The sequence below is a fragment of the Mytilus californianus genome, unplaced genomic scaffold, assembly GCF_021869535.1.
Source record: "Mytilus californianus isolate M0D057914Y unplaced genomic scaffold, xbMytCali1.0.p SCAF_5, whole genome shotgun sequence".
In the NCBI taxonomy this organism is placed as follows: Eukaryota; Metazoa; Mollusca; class Bivalvia; order Mytilida; family Mytilidae; genus Mytilus; species Mytilus californianus.
The window spans coordinates 118,157,816-118,177,539 of NW_026262701.1; the positions used below are offsets into that span (position 1 = coordinate 118,157,816).

The 19,724-nt window shown below is 32.5% G+C and overlaps 1 protein-coding gene across 1 annotated transcript; it reads left to right on the plus strand.

The window, feature by feature from the left end:
- Positions 1-47: 47 nt before the first annotated feature.
- LOC127700828 (transmembrane protein 143-like) lies at positions 48-14,813 on the plus strand. The gene is made up of 6 exons (XM_052204513.1): positions 48-152; positions 1,632-1,831; positions 4,397-4,556; positions 6,073-6,267; positions 12,719-13,343; positions 14,238-14,813. The coding sequence occupies exons 1-6, from the start codon at positions 90-92 to the stop codon at positions 14,549-14,551; spliced, it is 1,557 nt and encodes a 518-aa protein (XP_052060473.1). The 5' UTR covers positions 48-89; the 3' UTR covers positions 14,552-14,813.
- Positions 14,814-19,724: the final 4,911 nt, after the last annotated feature.

Genomic DNA, 19,724 nt, shown 5'->3' on the forward strand with positions numbered 1-19,724 from the left:
GTGAATCGATGTTGTTCGAATGATTTGCAGCAAGGAGAAAATGAAAATTTGTCAAACGCTTTTACGAGGCAGACTTGCAACCGGGCAGTATGGCTGTCCTTCTGCTGTCTCGAAAAGCAGGACTTGTAAAACAAGTAGCAAAAGGAGCTAAGGTCTCACCAATTTCTTTATTGCCCATGCTTTTAACGATTTATGTCATTTTTTCTCTTGATTTCAAAAGTCAGACCTCTTACATTGGCTTGAACAATTAAGAAATTAACATCCTTGTGTATACCGTTTTCTAACAGTAACAGTTTGGCATCTTTAAAGACTTTATGTTTGTTTCTTAATATGAGGCACAAGTTACATGTGGAAGCAGACGAGGTCTGTTTAAACAGTTATTCAATATAGCATCACTTGAGGAGCTATATGGATAAAAGGGACCTTGCAATCTAAGTCCTCTAATGTGAGGCAGGTGTAACCTAATGAACTCCCAACCGCCCAAGGTTATTGGTTTCTAAGAGATGCATTTTTGTTTCCCTTGTCATCATGCTTTTTAGTAATCAGATATACTTATTTGGGGGAAATTGTATGCTTCTTTTTAGTAAATGAGATACAAACTTGTGGTATTAAAATACTTAAAAAGTATGGCCCCTTCATTAAAAATATCAAAAACTGGTAATATGTTGGCTGCAATGTCACATGGTTTTAAAAGCTATAGTATATAGACCCTGCTTCCATTTATGCCCTCTTTGGGAGCATTATGATTTAATATGAAGATGGTGCTACCTGGTGATTGCCCAAAGTTTACTGGTTTTTAACAAGTAGATTACATACATGTTTACTTGTCAGCCACAATAATGGAATATGATGTATTTCCTCAGGTACTTACTTCCAGCTTCAATCCAATTATAAGGGTTCCATAAATTATCTCAAAATAGCTACAGTGCAGTACCATAATCCATCTTCAGAATACATCCATTTATGTCAGTAAAGCTCAAAATTGTATGTCTGGTATAGACCAAATTTAACAAATTACTTTAAAAAGGTAAAGAAGAGGCAATTCCATTTTCATATGAATCCTTATTCGCAGTCATACTTAAAAGAAGGTGTTTTAGTAGTCCACAAAATGCCATCAGTATTCAGATGACCAGGACCGCAGCATATACAAAAAAGGCTGTCAAATATCAGAGCAATCATTTCCTAGTATTTTAGTTGTCCTTTATGGGTGATTGTCATGTTGTCATGGTTAAGTCAGTTTCTCAGATACTAGAAGCAAAAGGTTTACTACAATGTATATAAGGTGTATGGAATGATTTTAAGGTGTTCATGACTGTCGGTCAGAGTTCATCTGACCTTGACCATGAAGTCAAGGTTCGTTGTTCAATGTTAAGTTTTCATGGTATGGTCTGTTTCTCAGGTACTTGAAGCATAAGGTCAACTATAGTTGGTGTATGTAATAATTGTATGGTGGCAGGGTTCATCTGACCTTGACCTTATTATCATGGTTCATCGATCAACTTTAAGTTTTTTTGTGGTTAGATCCATTTCTGAAATACAATGTACTATAATCATTTATGGTCAATCTTTTGGGTTACATGAGCAAACCTAAACATTCTTAAATGTCAAATTTTGTTACATTTTATTTGCAGTGTTTGCTGCATAATGAATTCACCATATGTTCTTTAAAAGCACCAAGACATTACAAACTGAAGACATGTCAACACATTCAGTGGCGTACAATTTCAACAACTAGATGTGTAGGAAATGATAAACTAGCAGAGACTGATCCAAAGAATGCAGTTGTAACTGCACCTGTTCTAGAAGTAGAAGAGGAAGAAGATTTGTACAAGTAATATTTAAATATATGTTTGCTACAGATTTGTTTTTTTTTGTTTTAAGTTTTAATACTTGATTGTGTTGACACAAAGTAAAATGCAAGGTATATATATATATCTACAAAAAGAAATGCTAGATACTGTAGTACTTAAAATTTGTTAGTTACCAGGATCTTTCAAATCAATAGCTGGTCCAACATCTACCTCAGTACATATTTATTTTTCTGGTATTTAAAAATAGGATTGAAGAAACCACTAATGACATACAAAACAAAAATTATAGGCCAATATTTGATGAGGCAAGGAGGCTTTTTTATGCCCTGCCTACGAGAGAGGTATTATGTTTTCTGGTTTGTGTCTGTCTGGCATCAGGTCAAAGTTTTGGTTAATGTAGTTTGTACATGAACACATGTTTATAATTATTAAGTGAACTGTTTGATATACATATACAATGTATTGGCAATCATACATGTACAATGTACCATATCATATTATTTTTGTACATGTATGTGCCAAATTATGGTTTTGACACAGATTTCAGGATTAACTAGGCATGGAAATGTTATAAGCTTAGGGTAGTTCGTGGTCTCATAAATTTGAAACCTAGTACACATGTTTAATATGTATCTCAAGTAAGGGTTTTGACCTAGATTTCACAGTCTACTGAACATGGTAATGTAATAATTACGTAGGGCATCATGTTCTATGGACACATACTCTAGTCTAATCTTGTATTAAAACTACATTGCATGAGACCATCTTTTTCATTTGTTAAGTATACAAAAATGAAATCCTAACTCTGAAGGTGGCTACAAATTAAAACAATTAACTTCTTAGGCCAAACTTCAGAACTTTTGAAGAATCGGGGAATTTTTTTTTTTACGTAAATGTCATGTCCCTTACTAAGATACCATCCTTTTTGACATGAAAATGCTTAATCACATTGGAATCAAGTTTGAAGTACTTTCAGCTTTGGACAGAATTTGTTTCATTGACAGAGATAAAGATTTAATATGGAACTGTTACAAACTTTCTGGATTTATGAGATTTTGTTTAAATGGTTGACACATTTAGATTTCGGATTATACGGCTATACTATTTTATAATTTATTATTATTACCTACTTGCTACATAGTCCTTGCTTTGCCTCTTGGCACATAGTGCAAGGATGAGTTGTCTCCAATAATCTCAATTTTGTTTCTTGTCCTTGTTTCCATAATGGTTTTGTTTTGTGAGACAAGTTAGTTGGTCTTGTACTATGATCAACCTTGAACTGGGAGGACCAATAGATTTTTTGTCAAAGTGCTCCTCTTTACATGTAGGTCAGTTGCCATCCCCAACTATGAGCCATGATCTACCCATGTTTCTATTCAGAGCTGTCTCTCCTTAACAGACAGCCATCCCTATCTGTATGGTTATTTATCCATAACATGGCAAGGTTGATGAGTTTAAGACATATCCATGCACCAGTTGGGTTTACACACTGCATCCCTGTGACCCTTAAGCTTGGTGCTCTGAGTCCCCCAACACATTTGCCTGCATTTTCAGAAATCAGTTTCTATGTGTTACTGCATGGTGGATACTGCTGGAGTCATGGCGATGTGAAAGCTATGTACTTGTACTTTCAGCTTTCTTTTCACAAAAATCAGCTAGCCAGTGACATAAAAACATCCATCGAACAGTCCCATACACTAGACACCAGACAATTACCCTTTCGCTCAACCATCAACACATTATTTCATTATTGGGGCAATAGAAAGGACAAAATGAATTGTATTTTAATGCACAGCAGAATTTATACAAGTCAGCCAGAGAAAAAAGATACAACAGATATAATAGATATAAGAAGATGTAGTATGAGTGCCAATGAGACAACTCTCCATCCAAGTCAAAATTTATAAAAGTAAACCATTATAGGTCAAAGGACGGTCTTCAACACGGAGCCTTGGCTCACACCGAACAGCAAGCTATAAAGGGCCCCAAAAATTACTAGTGTAAAACCATTCAAACAGGAAAACCAACGGTCTGATCTATATAAAAAACGAGAAACACTTATGAACCACATCAACAAACAACAACTACTGAACATCAGATTCCTGACTTAGGACAGGTGCAAACAATTGCAGCGGGTTTAAACGTTTTAATGGTACCAAACCTTCACCCTTATCTGAAACAATAGTGTAACATCACAACATAGAAAGACACACTATAAAATATCAATTGAAATGACTTAACTCAATCAAAAGACATATTAAAACCAGTGAACATACACTGAAAAAATAAATTTGATCTATGATACAAAGTAAATACAAAATAAATAAACTACATGAACTAAGGGAAGAATAATTAAAGTAACATGTTTTAAGTTTGATGCATGTTATTTACTAAAATTATCTTTGACTGTATCATGTGTATTCTGCACATATTTCTTGTTGTATTTTATCCTAATTCATGTCATAAAAAGAATTATAGAACAGCATAATATTGACAATTGGTGAGAATTATAAACAACAGTGATTATGTTTCTATGATGCATTTCTCCCATGGCTAATTTTTCAGTTCTTATCATTTGATTTTAGAGAACGGTACATTCCAATAACAAGACAGTCGTTGATTAGATTACTGGTTGAAGAAAAAGCTTTTCTAAGTGAAAGCGAGAAGAAAATTTATACAGATTTTGCTCTTGGACTAGATTCAGCAATCGTAAACAAATACCATGGCATTCTTAATGAAATTAAGGTAAAGACATTTAGACATTATCGTTCTTGAAAAAACATCTGCATTTTCACATACTATATATCACACTTACCGTTGAAAGTGTATTTTTGATGTAAAGTAGACATGCATTATAGGGCTGCGTCTTATTTTGAAAATTATGTTTATACTTCAGAAGATGTACAAACCTTGATAGAAAAATATGAATGACATAAGTTGACTTGTGATGTCATCATTGTTTATGCTGACATTTTTTATTGTCCAAAAATTAACACAAATTCACATGTAGAGGATGAAAAATATTGTTTCCAAATGATTACAGAAATTTTTTTATCATCACCTTAAGAGAGAATAAATATCTTTGTCACTTAAAAAAATGTAAAATTAAAAAATAATTCATGGAAGCCATAGATTTGTTGGAAATTTACACACGGCCCAGGCCATGTGTAAATTTACAACAAATCTATGGCTTCCATGAATTATTTCGATTCTAATAGGACAAATAAGGTCATTAAAAAACTGAAGCGAGGGTGGGTATGCCATGTGTGTGGCTGTTCTTTTTTACTCCCTGTTAGATAAAGCTCAAACATTCTAATAAATCTTTAGCTTGCATGGACTTTTTCGTGAATAACCGCTAGAAAAAAATATATTAAATTCTTTTACTTCTCAAACCCAATATTTGCCATTTTTAATTTACATGTTTTTCTCGTAAGCTACCGTCAAATCCAAAGTTGACATTTCGTAACTAAGGATCCGCCATGTTGACTTGCTGAAATCAGTAAATATGCGAAAAATGCAATAGAATAGAAAATAGAACAAAACCTACCTCAAAAATCCATTTTAATACAATATTATACGAATGTCGATGGTTCACGTAACGGAAAACCTTCAACTCTAGTGTTTTCATTTGTATGACATCATGTTTTGAAATGACTTAAATGCGCCAAAAATATTAATAGACTTTCACGGAATTTTATTTTATTTTGATTTTGTTGATTTCTCTGAGCTCTTGCGCATTAATTCTTTTTATTATGCATCCGAATAAGAATAAAAGTTCTTTTGTCTTTTTTTAATTGCAATTTTTAAAACAATAAAATCGGCAAAGCGTTTGCAAATAGGTTCCAATACATGTGGATTTACGTGGGAGGTATATTGTAACATCCATTATTATGTATATCTCTGAGTCTGGGCTAAGTATAGATATATCGAGAATTTTATCACGATGTTGTTTACAAAGCGAAAGAAGCACGTCATATTAGAATTAACAATAGACGACTTTCGAATTATTGCACTTTCCCATTAATTTCCTATGTCATAATTCTTATGTTATTAAGTCACAATAAGAACCGATTGTTCAATGACATGGTTTACGCCGATTGACCCTAGGTCAGCTGAGGCTAATAAAAAGAAAGGAAGTTTATCTTGCACAACATTGGAGTGCAACTTATCGTTTCCTTCAAAATATCAAACAACCAAGACCATTGTCAAGTGTTTATAGCATAAGCAAAATATTATTTACATAAAGTTGTTTAATTTTCAGGCACTGTTTGATCCTATTAATCCTGATAAAGATACAGTAAAAACCAGAAAGTACACCAGGCGTGAGAAACTTGACAATGAGTTTTGGTTATTACAAAGACTAGAAGACTTGGTAGAGAAGGCAAACTTTCATGAACTCTCAGAAAATACTCTCATTAGATCTATGAATGAACATGATGTGTCTGAAGGTGTTAGGGTTTGTAAATTAAATTTTTTTTTTATGCTTAAACAATGCAAGCTGTTATGGCTTGATCCTTTTCAAATTTAAATATTATAAAATGAAGGTCAGGATTGGTATAGACCATTTTTTATTTTACTCTCAAAAGTTATGGCTCCTGCTTGCTTTAAAAATGACACTAATAAATGTAAGAAAAACCTAGTTTTCTGTCATTTTGACATCTTTTAAATAAAAAGGCTTTTTGAAACCTCCATATCCCAGTAATATGGTCATTTTTGGAATAATGTAAAGAAAAGAGGACCAATAAGAAATAACATGGATTATACATACTGTAAATTAAGCAAATTTCACATAAGTTTACTTTTTCACTTTTTTGAACTGTTATGAAAACAACAGGATGAATGTGTCAAGATCAAAATTGGAAAACCAAGATATGCAAACATCAAGAATAGGGATGTTTAAAATATCTCTCATTATACAATAAAATGCAATACTTCCTCTGTACATTTCTTTTCAAGTTCCAAAAACAGCAATATCTTTTAAAGTGATAAATGTTTTGGTTACAAATTTTGACACAATGTAAATGACACCAAGGGCGTCTAATTATATTAAATTAGACAGTTTTCTAAAATTTTGTAGTCATCAAAAACACAACTGTAACCCAAAATTGTGAAATGTGTATTTTTGAGAAGAATTAAATCCACTCCATTTTCTTAAAAACTGCAAAATGTTTTTGCTTTGTTTTTTTCTGACATTTTTACAACACATTTTGACAAAAGAATTCTTTCAAATTTTTGGTGGAAGAAGACTTCAAGTCTTCTGAAAGCCTTTACTGCCGGATGTAAAATCATTGAACCGTCACCAGGACGTATGCCGTATCCCTTTCTGTGCTTTACAATTTCATAACAACTTCCGTGCCATATCTTGACACCGATGTTTACACATGATCTAAGCATCTGCATCATTTAATTTATTAGTTAGGCTTGAAAAATGATCACTATCGTTATAGTTTTATAATTTCTCATGTTTTAATGTATTAATATCAACCCTTTTATTTATGTAAATTTAGATTTTATCTCATCTTACATGAACGTTATTTGTTTACTTGTAACCGGATGTCTTTAAAGTAGAGTTTGTAGTACGCATGCGTGAATTTGGTATCGGGTCGGTTGGCCCTGATTACATGTTCGCCCTTGGTCCGTTCGCCCTGAGTTCGTCCTCATATACTTTCACCCTGAGTTACTTCTTACTTTTATCGTGGAAGTATTATATTGACTGCTTTTATCAAAGACGTTTTATACGTCCTTGCAATTATTAAAAAATAATAATATTATGGGTATTAAAGTTTAATAAACTTATTCAGATATTTATATGGTATAAATTCTCGAAATTCATGAACACACATGAACAAAAATTAATTAAAAGTTGATGGCTTGTTTTGGAGCATTAATATGTCATGATAAGAATTCTCACTGATTGTTGTAATAATTGTCTTTGGTAGATTAATAATTGAAATTATCGGAATAAAACAACTGGTTTTATTTGGGTTAATTTAAACCATGTTGGTTACGTATCTGCGCATGTGCACAAATGGGAAATTTAATTGTGCATCAGAAAGTTTCACAATAATGATAAACAGAATTGTCATATATTCATACAATCCATCTTGAGTTAAAGTCAAGTATATACGTGGAGAGTACGACTCCAAATCAATAATGCTTGAAAAAATACACGGATTTAGTTGTTCCGTCAGCGTTCAGATCTTTAATGCAATCAATTGAGTCATATCCCAGTTATAGACAACATGTGTTTTTTAAAACAAAAGTTAGAATATCTAAGTATGTTATTGCGATAATAAAGAGTCAAGCGCACACGTGAATCTGCTGGTGTTTTACTCATCAAACGATGCACCGTCTGTTGACAGAAATATCAATGTACAAACTAATGTCTGTTGACAGATTCCATTTCGAAAGTACGTAGTTTTCATGTCGGTCATTGTCGGAATGTCCCCAATGATTGCTTTTATTGCTTTAATACGTTTCAAAGTTTTAGAAGTGATAAAAACGGGATTTAACAACTGAATAGTCCAGCTCTTTACCATTATTCATCATTAAGGTACAGTACAAATTTCGCGAAAGGCTTCCCAAACTCCGAACACCAAGTTTTTTCTTGGTGTGACACCAGGAAACTCCGACATCCCTCCCTAAATTCTCGGAGAAATTTGGGAGTATTCCCTCCGACTTCCGCGTAAATTCGCTACCTTTTGTTTATTGTATTAGCGACATCTCTCCCAGTCCGGTGTGACGCGGTGTCACACCAGGTAATTAATTGCCCTAATCCTTCTGATCTATACCGGCACGCGACAGTCAAGGTATGTGAGATTACTTATGTAATTAAACAATTGTATTTCCTGTCTATTAATAATCAGGTTATATTTCTGAATAAAAGATTTAAAAGCAAAACGTTGTTGTTAATTCTTTCAATTACACTGTACATTTAAAAATAGTTTTATTAAAAAAAAACTATATTTGATTTTTACCTCGTTTTATTTCTGGTCAGTAAATTAATATTTAATTTACAAAAGAGATATACTTGTGTAAAAATAAACGGAGACTTACGCTGAATAAATGTGGGCAGTTTAAAGGAAAATTACATGTCTCAAAGTTTTGTATACAAGTAAAAAAGAAAATATTATTCACTATTCGTTATGCTAATAAGTCCACGTCATTTTCATTTTACGATTACATAATTGCTTGAAACAAATTAAAGATTTAAAAGCAGAATGTTGTTGTTAATTCTTTCAATTGCATTAAAGTTTTATAACAAAAACTATACTTGATTTTGACCTTAAGTTCATCGGTAAATTATTTTATTTACGAAAAGAGACATACTTGCGTGAAAATAAACGGAAACTAACGCTGAATATAAAAGTGAGCAGTTTAAAGAAAATTACGTGTCTTAAAATTTGTATATGCAAGTAAAAAAGAAAATACTATTCACCATTCGTTATGCTTAATAAGTCTACGGCATTTTCTCTTTACGATTTGTTGGCATTACTTTAGGATAAATAATTACATTTCGGCTACAACAGGAATACTTCTATAACTGCATCAACTCGTCGTTGCATAATATTCATTTACGCACAATGAATGTAAACTTGTGTTTTGTTTAAAGGACATTGATTTTTAAATTTGTTAAAAGAAATTAATTGCCGTGGGAAGACGATACACATCTCAGTGATCAACAGTCCGTGGTTGAACTTTGAACTTGACTTCGATCACAATATTGAATGCTAAAAATAGTGACATCAATTTTGTCCACGAGATTTTTATTTGGCGGGAAATATTATCACGTAACAGTAAACTCAGGTGACCTTTCTGGATGACCGTGGGAAAATTCATTCGGGGTTTAAATTTGCTTTGGAATGATTGACATTTGTATGCCTTAAGATTGAGGCTCTAGAAGGTCCTTTTACAATTGATTAACCGGAATCTAAAATATAATCCTTTTCTGAATAAACGAACACCAGCCTTTTAATTTTACGTTTCTCAGTCAACACAGGACATAAACCTGGACATTATTTATACGTCCATGGTCAACAATATACATAAATGGTAGATGAAAACAGGATGCATGTCGTTCAGTTCCTGTTGGGCGTTGGTAGAGATCCTCTGTGAAAATGTGTAGATCGTAAAAATCCTGCATACACAACGTTTTCCCTTCGTTCAACAGAGTTGTCACTTGACAGTTTCTTTTCTGAGTTCAAATATTTCAGGTCGGTAATCTACCGAGGTAGTGAAATATAATATTTTACATTGCAAAATAAATTGAAAGTAACAGAGTTCACTTGTTGATCCGATAAATTAACTCTTGGGTTTAGATTGGACAAATTACCGTAAAAACATCATTTTGTTTTAAGCCAGTTGATATTTATATATTGAACAATTAATGAACCGGATATTGCTCACTGAGTAGGTCATAAAAGATTCTAATTGTAGTAAAATCGTCTTTGTTGAAAAAACAAAAATTATGACCTGACCGGACTATAATAAAAATACAAAAAAAGTGTTTTATTCGTATTTTTATACGTTTGTACGTTTTATTTCAAATGGCAATGACATGGGGCAAATACATACAAGAATAATTATCTTATTTTGAATGAAAATGTCACATTTTTATCTGTCAAAGAAAGGAAATTTTAATACCGTGTTTTAAAGCACACAGGTGCAATCAAGATCGATTAAATGTACAAAGGTAATAAATCTGGCTAATCCGATTATGTTGTCACGCGTCATTAATTTTCAGTACATCCGATGGGCAATAAACCAATTAACAGCCACGCGGTGTTGGGAGAGAATCTTTGGAGGAAATTGGGAGTATAATCCGTGATTCGCGGTGTGACACCGCTACACTCCGAAATCCGTGATTAGAGTTCGCGATTACAAACTCTCTGTGCGTACTGTACACACAAAAATGACACATTATCGAGACTCGAGTACGGAACCAGTAATTCGTTGCTGTCAATAGTTTTATTTTCATAAAAAATTTCAGAAAAGGGCTGTGTGACTCCTGACGGAAAATGCCTTTCCTACCCTCATACTTTTGTGTAAAAATATTAGATGAAAAACAAATATGATATATGGGTCAAGCACTTTAAATGAACGGGTTTGAAATGCTAAAAGAGTCAAGCGCACACGTGATTCTGTCAACTGACAGTGCATCGTTTGATGTGTAAAACACCAGCAGATTCACGTGTGCGCTTGACTCTAAATTATCGCAATAACATAGCAAGGTCATCACCTGACATGACCGGTCAATCCTTAGCCTAACACATATCTGCATTGGATATATTTAGAATTTTTCAATATATGTTTTTTTATTTAAAACCCTAATTTTAGCAAACTTGACTAAAATCTTGGTGGCCAGTTTTTTTTTAAAGTTAACTATCTGCCTTTGACAGAAAACTTTCAAGTGAAACCAAATCGCTTGGCGATATTGCATTGCATCAAGTTGACCATGCTGAGACGAATGTATGGAATTTAGTTATAGAAAATGTAATTTGAATCAACAGTATTTGCAGATTTTTATGTTAAGTATAGTGAGTTTTGGTTGAGTTATGAGTATTATTATTTTTGGTAGAAAAAAATACGTCGAAAGCAATAATGGGACAAAGCAGGCTGGGTTGGTGTGGGCTGTTTTTATGGTATTTCAAGTTACCTTTTATGCATCTTCTTCCACCTCAGAGCAATCAGCTCTTTGATTAAATTAGATGTTTCCAGTTAAGAAATCATGGCTCTTGCTACTGGGCGACTAGGGCTAAGAAGTTGCTTTCCTGTTCGTCATTTCTCTTTTTTCTCAATGGCCAAAGGCAATATCTAGTCACCCAGGTGTTCAAAACTGTTGCTTTTTTCATCGGTAATTTTCTGTTATTACTTAGTTCATGAAACAGCATTTTTTATTTGTAAGCAAAGAAATTAAAAAAATATAGATAATTTATTTTTTAAGAAACATTGTGAAAGCTTTGATTTTGTAGACTGGTTGTATGTTATTTCACTGTAACAACTTTTAATGCAAACAAATCGTATTTTCTTTCCCTCTCGGAACTAGTTACTTGAGCATAGATTAAAAGATTTTAATTTTGGCAAAATAAATTTGAAACTTTATCAAAACAGGATTAAAAGTGCCTTTCGTTAATGTGTGATCCATTTATTGCATCAAAAAATGTCATATCCCTTTCCAAATCAATTATCAAAGATTGTCTCTTTTTGTAAATTTTTCTTTTCTGCCATTGAAATATATATATGAACCTTGGATCTGAGGCAGACTTACTATGAACAAAATCCATATTTTTACAATGATAACTACAGACAAATGCATGGCTCAGTTGACAGGGGAATAATAAGCACAAAAGTGAAAAATATGCATTCAACCTGCATTAATAAACATTTGGTTAAATCTCCTTAGTTACAAGTATATATTTGACTGTTAGTGCATTGTTTCAATTGATTTAAGTTGCTTAAATTTGTTGAGTTTATACATTTTTTTTTGAGAAAAAATAAATGCCATAAACTGATAAACAGAATAGTTATTCTCATTGAACTTTAATTGATAATTGATAATTTATTTTCCTTACTTGATATTTAGTTGGTAGTTCCTGACAAGTGAACAAATTTAATTGTGTAACTATAAATGATAATGTAAGACATACACTGTTACTGTAATGGCACAGTGTATTCTAAGGCATGAAATTAAATTAAATTTTAACAATACAAATAGGTATTAAATTTATAGGAAACAATTAATGAATCTTGGTAATTTTATAATATTTTTTTTTTTAGAGAAATAGCAAAGTAACTGAAGAAGCCTCAGTATCTGAACGTCTTAAAATGTTGTTATACTTCACTGAAGTAAACTATGTTTCCTTTTTGAATTTCTACACAAGAATAAATTATGTGACTTATATTTACAGGTCAAAGTGGATAGGAACAATTTTGATATTCTTCGTATTTGGGCCTTAGGAAAAGAGAAACCAGAAATTAGTATTCCATGGTATAAAAAATTACAGTTCTGGAAGACACCTGTCAAGCAGACAGATGGACCGGCCTTTTACAAACGTGTTGTGATAGCTTTAAGGTTGAAAAAAGATCAGAAACTTATGTTAAAAGTATATAAAGAAGTTCCAGTGAATGGTTTAGAAATGTTATTACCAGACGGAAGAATAGTAATCAAATCTAGAGACAAACAAATTATAGCAGGATCGGCTTTCCTTGCAATGTCATCTGTTTTGGGGAAATGTGTCACGATTTTAGCTCATCTGAATATTGATTGGTTTTTGGTTGTATTTATAACGGCTGGACTGTTAGGAGGTCGTACATATACTGTGTACAATAATCGTAGAAATAAATACCTTGCACGATTAAATAGACAATTATATTTTAAAAACGTAGCAAATAACCGTGGCTCCTTGGCTTTGTTGGTTGATCGAGCTGAAGATGAAAGTTTCAAAGAGGCACTTATGGCCTACACATTTCTGTTGACAAATAGATCAGTATTAGCAATGAAGAAGGACATTCAGTTTGTACCAACAGAATTAGGTATGAACTAAATGAAATAAACTTCTTAGTATTGTAAATGGTTGGAACTGTATATGGGGGTCTTTGGAGGGGTTAACAGAATAAAGAATAATTGGCAAAAATATCAAGAAAGAATAGAGAACAATATGGTGCTAAAATATAAAGATAGAGAACAATGGCTTAAAAAATTATAGAGAAACATGGCGTTAAATGTTAAAGAAAAAAGAAGACTCCCAATCCAGACCCTCATATATAAGACTCCCCATCAGGACCCTCAAAAAAGACTCCCCATCTGGATCCTTATATATAAGACTCCCCATCTGGACACTCATATATTCACCATAAGGAGCTCTTTTATGAATGAAAGAAATGGATGAATAATAATGTATGATTGATTGGCAAATGTTTGACAATTATTATAGACAATTGCATGATCTTTTCAGTCTCTGTTGTTTGCAAAACATATTTTTAAAATTTCATATAAATTAGTAATATTGATTATTTTGCAGTGACTGTTCAACAAATAGTTTTTTGAAGCCTGGTTTAAATATTACCTTAACTTGTAGCTATTATCAATGAAGACAACATCAATCATAAACAGACCCTTTATTATGACATCTTGACATTAAGTTTTTTGTGCAAAATAGTATTCATAAAATCTAAATGAGTTCATCAATCAGTGAAAGAACATATATTTTATTAACCCATTTTTTTTATGCATTTTGAAATTGCTACACATAGTATGATATTTTCAATTATCCTCCTTTAGATAGCCTCAAGATTTAAGTATATCAGTTTCAATAACAATCTTAATGATTCTTAAATATTTTGCCATGGTTTGACATCTTATTTATATCTAAGTCTTAGCAGTAGCTGTATCCAGCAAGATAATTTCTGATTTAATTGTTATTTCAGGAAATATTACAGATTTGCATTTAGAGAGAAAATGTGAGGAATGGATCGAGAAGAAAACAGGTGCCAAAATTGAATTTGATTCATCAGAGGCCATCAAACACTTACAAGACTTTGGTATTCTAAGTATATCTAATGGTAAGCTAAATGTATTACCACTTGATTCAGCCATGCGTAACCTCCCACAGCAACCGACACCAAAGGTAGAACGTATGGAGGAAGACTTATTAGAGGGTTACGACAGGGACTATTTCTTAGAAATGGAGGAAAAATACACAGAAGAGGAAAACAAAGACAAGAAGTATGGATGGTTTTGATTGATGATCTATGCATAGAAGGATTTTATATTTAATTTTCGTAAGGTGTTTTTAAACATGATTTGTATTTATAAAGTTACAGTTTAAAGTAAATTTCATGGCTTTGTAACTAGAAGTAGTGACATGTATGTTTTCAGTTGATTTGTGGTGTGTCACCCCCTATAAATCATGAATTCAAGATTATTTAGAGGTTAAAGTAAATGAACTTGTCGATTTATTATTTAATGTCAGTATTCATAAGAATAAAGTGAACAAAAATGCATGATGTTATTCAAATATTTACTACTTAACATATCAAACACATTTGAAATTACTTCCAGCTTATATGAAACAAAAGGAGTCTCAGTGAGATAGCCAAGTTTGTTAATAAACAAACCAAAAATTGACATAGTTCAACAGTGAGTCATGTTATAAGAATGTAACAAAATGTCAATATGTTAATCTCATATTCACTCCAATTTTTGACAGCATGTTTCGTATTTGGAGGTAAATATCTTTTTGAGTTAAGTTATTTATGTATGTCAGTAGAAGAGACTCCCGCTTTGTTCCTATGAATTCTAAACTTTCAATTGCAATTACAGAAAAATCAGATTCAGAATTACTTGTATTTTTTCATAGGATACATTTTTTTCTAATGACTAAAGTGCTTAGTTACTGAAAATAACTAAAGTCTTGGGAGTGTTTCTGAATAAAAGGTAATCTGTTTTATAACTTTTCCCAACTTTAATGTCTTCCAATTTGATAATATACTGTTTTTGTCCTCTGTAACATCCAGTACTTTAAATAAGGCTAATGTCCTCGGCAAATCCTGAAATAAAGAGGATTTTATTTTAACAAAAAGAGTCAAAACACTATTCAAAGCAAATAATATTATTTCTTAATTTCAAATTTTCAGTATACTGTGGATTTTAGTATTATTCATTGGATGTCAATTTTCTTGGATACAGGTGAGCAAAAAATTTAAATGTTCAACCAAGTATCAACAGTCCTCGAAATGAGTACAGGAATGACAGGACATGTCCTGTATAAATGTATTCGGTCCTGTCGATTTTTATTAATTTTGTAATACATTCCTAAGAAAAATTTGAAGAATCATCAATTCGGTCTTGTAAATGCCAAACCCCAATTTCTATGACTGTACCAATTTTCTATAGGCTTGTGTGCAGACTTTGGCAAACCACAAAATACAACATCCATGAAAATACAATTTTATCCTAGTTCAGGAAAATTGGTACCCAGGAAAAGAAATTAATCTACAGCTATATAAAAATTTTAAGGGGAAAGAACATTAAGTTTTGCAATTCCTTCATCTGATATATAGGTTTGTAGGTTGTATTAAAAATGAAGGGTCATTAAAAATGAAATTCTTATATGTAGGTTGGATATCACTGAGAGCATGATATAATCATAAATGTTTATTTATATAAATATAATAAAAGACATTAAAAGTGCTTTGATCTTTTACTGTTTATATCTTATTTTTGGGTACTGTTATAATGGGGAATATTTTGCTCACTAAATACAACCACCTCCCCAATATACGTACAGTCAGATTAAGAGAGTCAAAAACTACTACCTAAAAAATCAACAAAACAATGCTGTTTTCAAAACCATGTGACTTTATATTATTGTTAATCTCATCTTACCACAACTTAACAATTCACACTATAAAATCAGGAAAGGTAACATTTTGTCTAACCATCTATGACATCAGATTTTACAAAAAAGAAACAGACATCACTAATATATATGTATAAACAGTAACAAATGACAACCACTGAACTACAGGATCCTGACTTGGGACAGGCACATACAGAATGTGATGGGGTTAAAGATGTTTGCCGTCACCAACCCTCCCCCTTACTTGGGACAGTGGTGTAACAGTACAGTATAAAATTCAGTTGAAAAGGGCTCAACTCATATCAATACAAAGCAGATAAAAACACACACAAAGTCCAGATTTGAAAGTACTCTCAGTTACTGAAAGCTAGTTCAAAGCTAATAACAACTAATAAGACTAAAATATCAATCAGTACACATCCACCACCCAATGGATTTAGTGGTCAGACCTCATTAACAGTCAGAGAAAGACATGACCTTGTGCAATGATGAAATAAAGGTATTGACATTGTATGACCTTGAATGTACATATGTGTTTAACAATAATATTCAGTTTGGTTACATAGGCGGATCCAGGGGGGGGGGGGGGGTCCTGGGGGGCCGGGCTCCCCCTTTTGTGGGAAAAATTTGGTTGATTATATAGGGAATCACTGAAGCATGACTGGAGCAGGCCCCCCTTAGGTCAGTCAGCGGGCCCCCCTTATGAAAAGTTCTGGATCCACCACTGGGTTATGATTTACTATTTTCAATATACTGATAAAAACAATATTTTAAGAACTAATCATGCTAATTGCAGTGTTAATGAAAAACCTTTTAAAAAAAAGTCTGTTCGGATAATATCTAAATTTATAGGCTCATTAAACAATACACCCTAAAAATTTGGATGTGCTATCCTGTTTGCAAATGTAATATGTGAACATGCCCAGGGCGTCATTGAACTCCATGTGCCTAATGGTATTTGTTCCCTTTAGTTTTTTTATATTTTTTAGCATTTAATCCTTCCAGATTTCTACCACTTTCTGATAACTTAAGTGTGAATCATTTGTTAACATTAAAGGCCCTGCCAAGGTCTGGTCTTGTCTTGTTGAAAATCCTGCATTTTAAAAGCACACATCTGAATTTAGATTAAATGGTGTAAACACTTTAAAATCTAAATGATATTACTTGCTTTTGTAGATTCGTCAATTGACAGAGAGATCACAAATAACCCTTTATTTTTATTCACCGGTAATGTTAGTTATATAATATTCCTTGTAATATGCAGAGTAATGCAGAATTTTCTACCTAATGTATTCCTTGAGAAGAAAATCTGCATCCACATTTGAAAGCAGCTCACTAGCATATGAAATTAGTAAATTTTAAATTAGTAATTAGTAAAATTTTATGCAAAGCTCACAATTATTGTTCAATTGTGGGAATTCAAACAGGTGATTGATGCAAGAGCAGTGATCTATTGTTTCCGAGTACTCTTCGCCTTAGAGTCAAATTGGATTGACTGGTTGCAGACTGTCCTATTAAACTGGAGAATACATGTACCAATAAGGAGTCGAAACTTTAATGTCATTGGCAGAAGTTTGTATGCTTGCTAAAGCAGTGTGTAATTGACCAGTTTTGTGATAAGATGTGGAAATAAATGAAATAATTTTGTAGTTGACAGACAAGGTGACAATCCGAAAGGTATCGATTACTTACCTGCAGAATTTTTCCATTTGAATTTTGATAGTTGATGCTATGACGGCGGCACGTCTTATTTGTATACAGCTTTATATTTCAGTAGGATGAAGAAAGGCACTGGCTACGGTTACATGGAAATGTAACAATAATAAAAATACTATTGTTACATTGGAGACTAAATGCCGGAATGCATGGTTGGGTAAGGACCTGATTAATTACGAATGTAACAATAATTATTGAGCCTACGGTTACATTGCGTTATTGTTACATGAAAAACAGCAATGTACGCTAGATTTATTAAACTTAAATCTTCTATAGTTTTGGTGCTTAATTCTTTCATATGTACTAAATAATACTTGTAATAATGATAAATAATAAATATTATTATTCAACAAATGGTGATTAAATAGTTTTACGTATTAATGGTTTTGATGTTCTTAAAGATACTACTTCAGGTTAGTAGTGCCAAAGGCGAAAAATATAGTTCAATGGTTTGTTGTTGAGATCGGGCTGAGAAAAGTGTTCACTTCTAAGTATTTAACTGCACACCTACTACTTATTACTGTAATTATACTTTGAACAATGGATGAAGAGATTCCTGTTGCCAATTTTGTTTTGGGTGAAAAATTTAAAACTTGGGATGCGTATGAAACAAAACTGAAACAATATCAAGACACAAATTTCATACAGCTATACAAACGCAGTTCTAAAAAAAATGATACATCAATAGCAAAGTTTGCTAACTGTGAACAAAAAAACTGTGAACTTGTTGTTTTTCTTGTAACAATAACGCAATGTAACCGTAGCCTCAATAATTATTGTTACATTTGTAATTAATCAGGTCCTTACCCAACCATGCATTCCGGCATTTAGTCTCCAATGTAACAATAATATTTTTTGTATTGTTACATTTCCATGTAACCGTAGCCAGTGCCATGAAGAAACTGGATACTTCAAATCTAGTATTAACATGTCACGAAATTTAAGTCTGCCATGTGAATTGTCCTTGGCCTGAGCTTCTACTGAAAAAAACCAATTTTTTTATTTCGTGTTTATCTCACTCGTTGAATCACTAAATTTAGCACTTAGAATCATTACAAGGCCTACGGATAGACTGTGTCTGACCTTGACCTAATTTAATTGATCAGTGATAAGGGTACGTTTTCATGTTAAAGCTGTATCTCAAAAACTATAAACAATATGTAAACTGGTGTACTGAACGATCGTAAGGCGTACCTGTTCGTCTGAAATGGGTCATCTGACCTTAACTTCAGTTTCATGGTTAATGTTAATGTTCCATAATTAGGTCTATTTCTCAAGATAATTTAAGCCACGGTCAACGTTTTGGTGAGTGGAATGATTGGTAGATGTACAAGTATAAGTATTCCTGGCAGGCTCATCAGTCATTTTCATTGTTCCTTGGTTTATGTCTGAAATATGATAAGCAAAATGTTTATAAGCAACTCTATTTGATGATTGGAATCATTAAAAGGTGTTCATGGTTGTCTGATTTGGTTAATGTAAAATTTTCTTGCTTACGTCCGTTTCTCAGATAACATAAGTAATAGGTCCACCGTATTCAGAGTACATGTTTGTCTGTTAGGGTTTATCTGACAATGACTTCAATTTCCATATTACATAAGTCAATGATAAGCTTTTGTGATATGGTCAGTTTCTCCGTTAATCATACACATGCAACAAACCCATAGAATCAAGTTTAACCATACCAGATAAGAGATGCACAACCCCAACCCACCTTACCTCACCATTCGAACATAATTTTTGAGAAGTCTCAAGTCAAGTAAGTTCTGCAGATTCAGATAAAGATTGAAGGAATAAACTTATGTTCCGCTTATCTGTTGAATATATATTCGTTTAT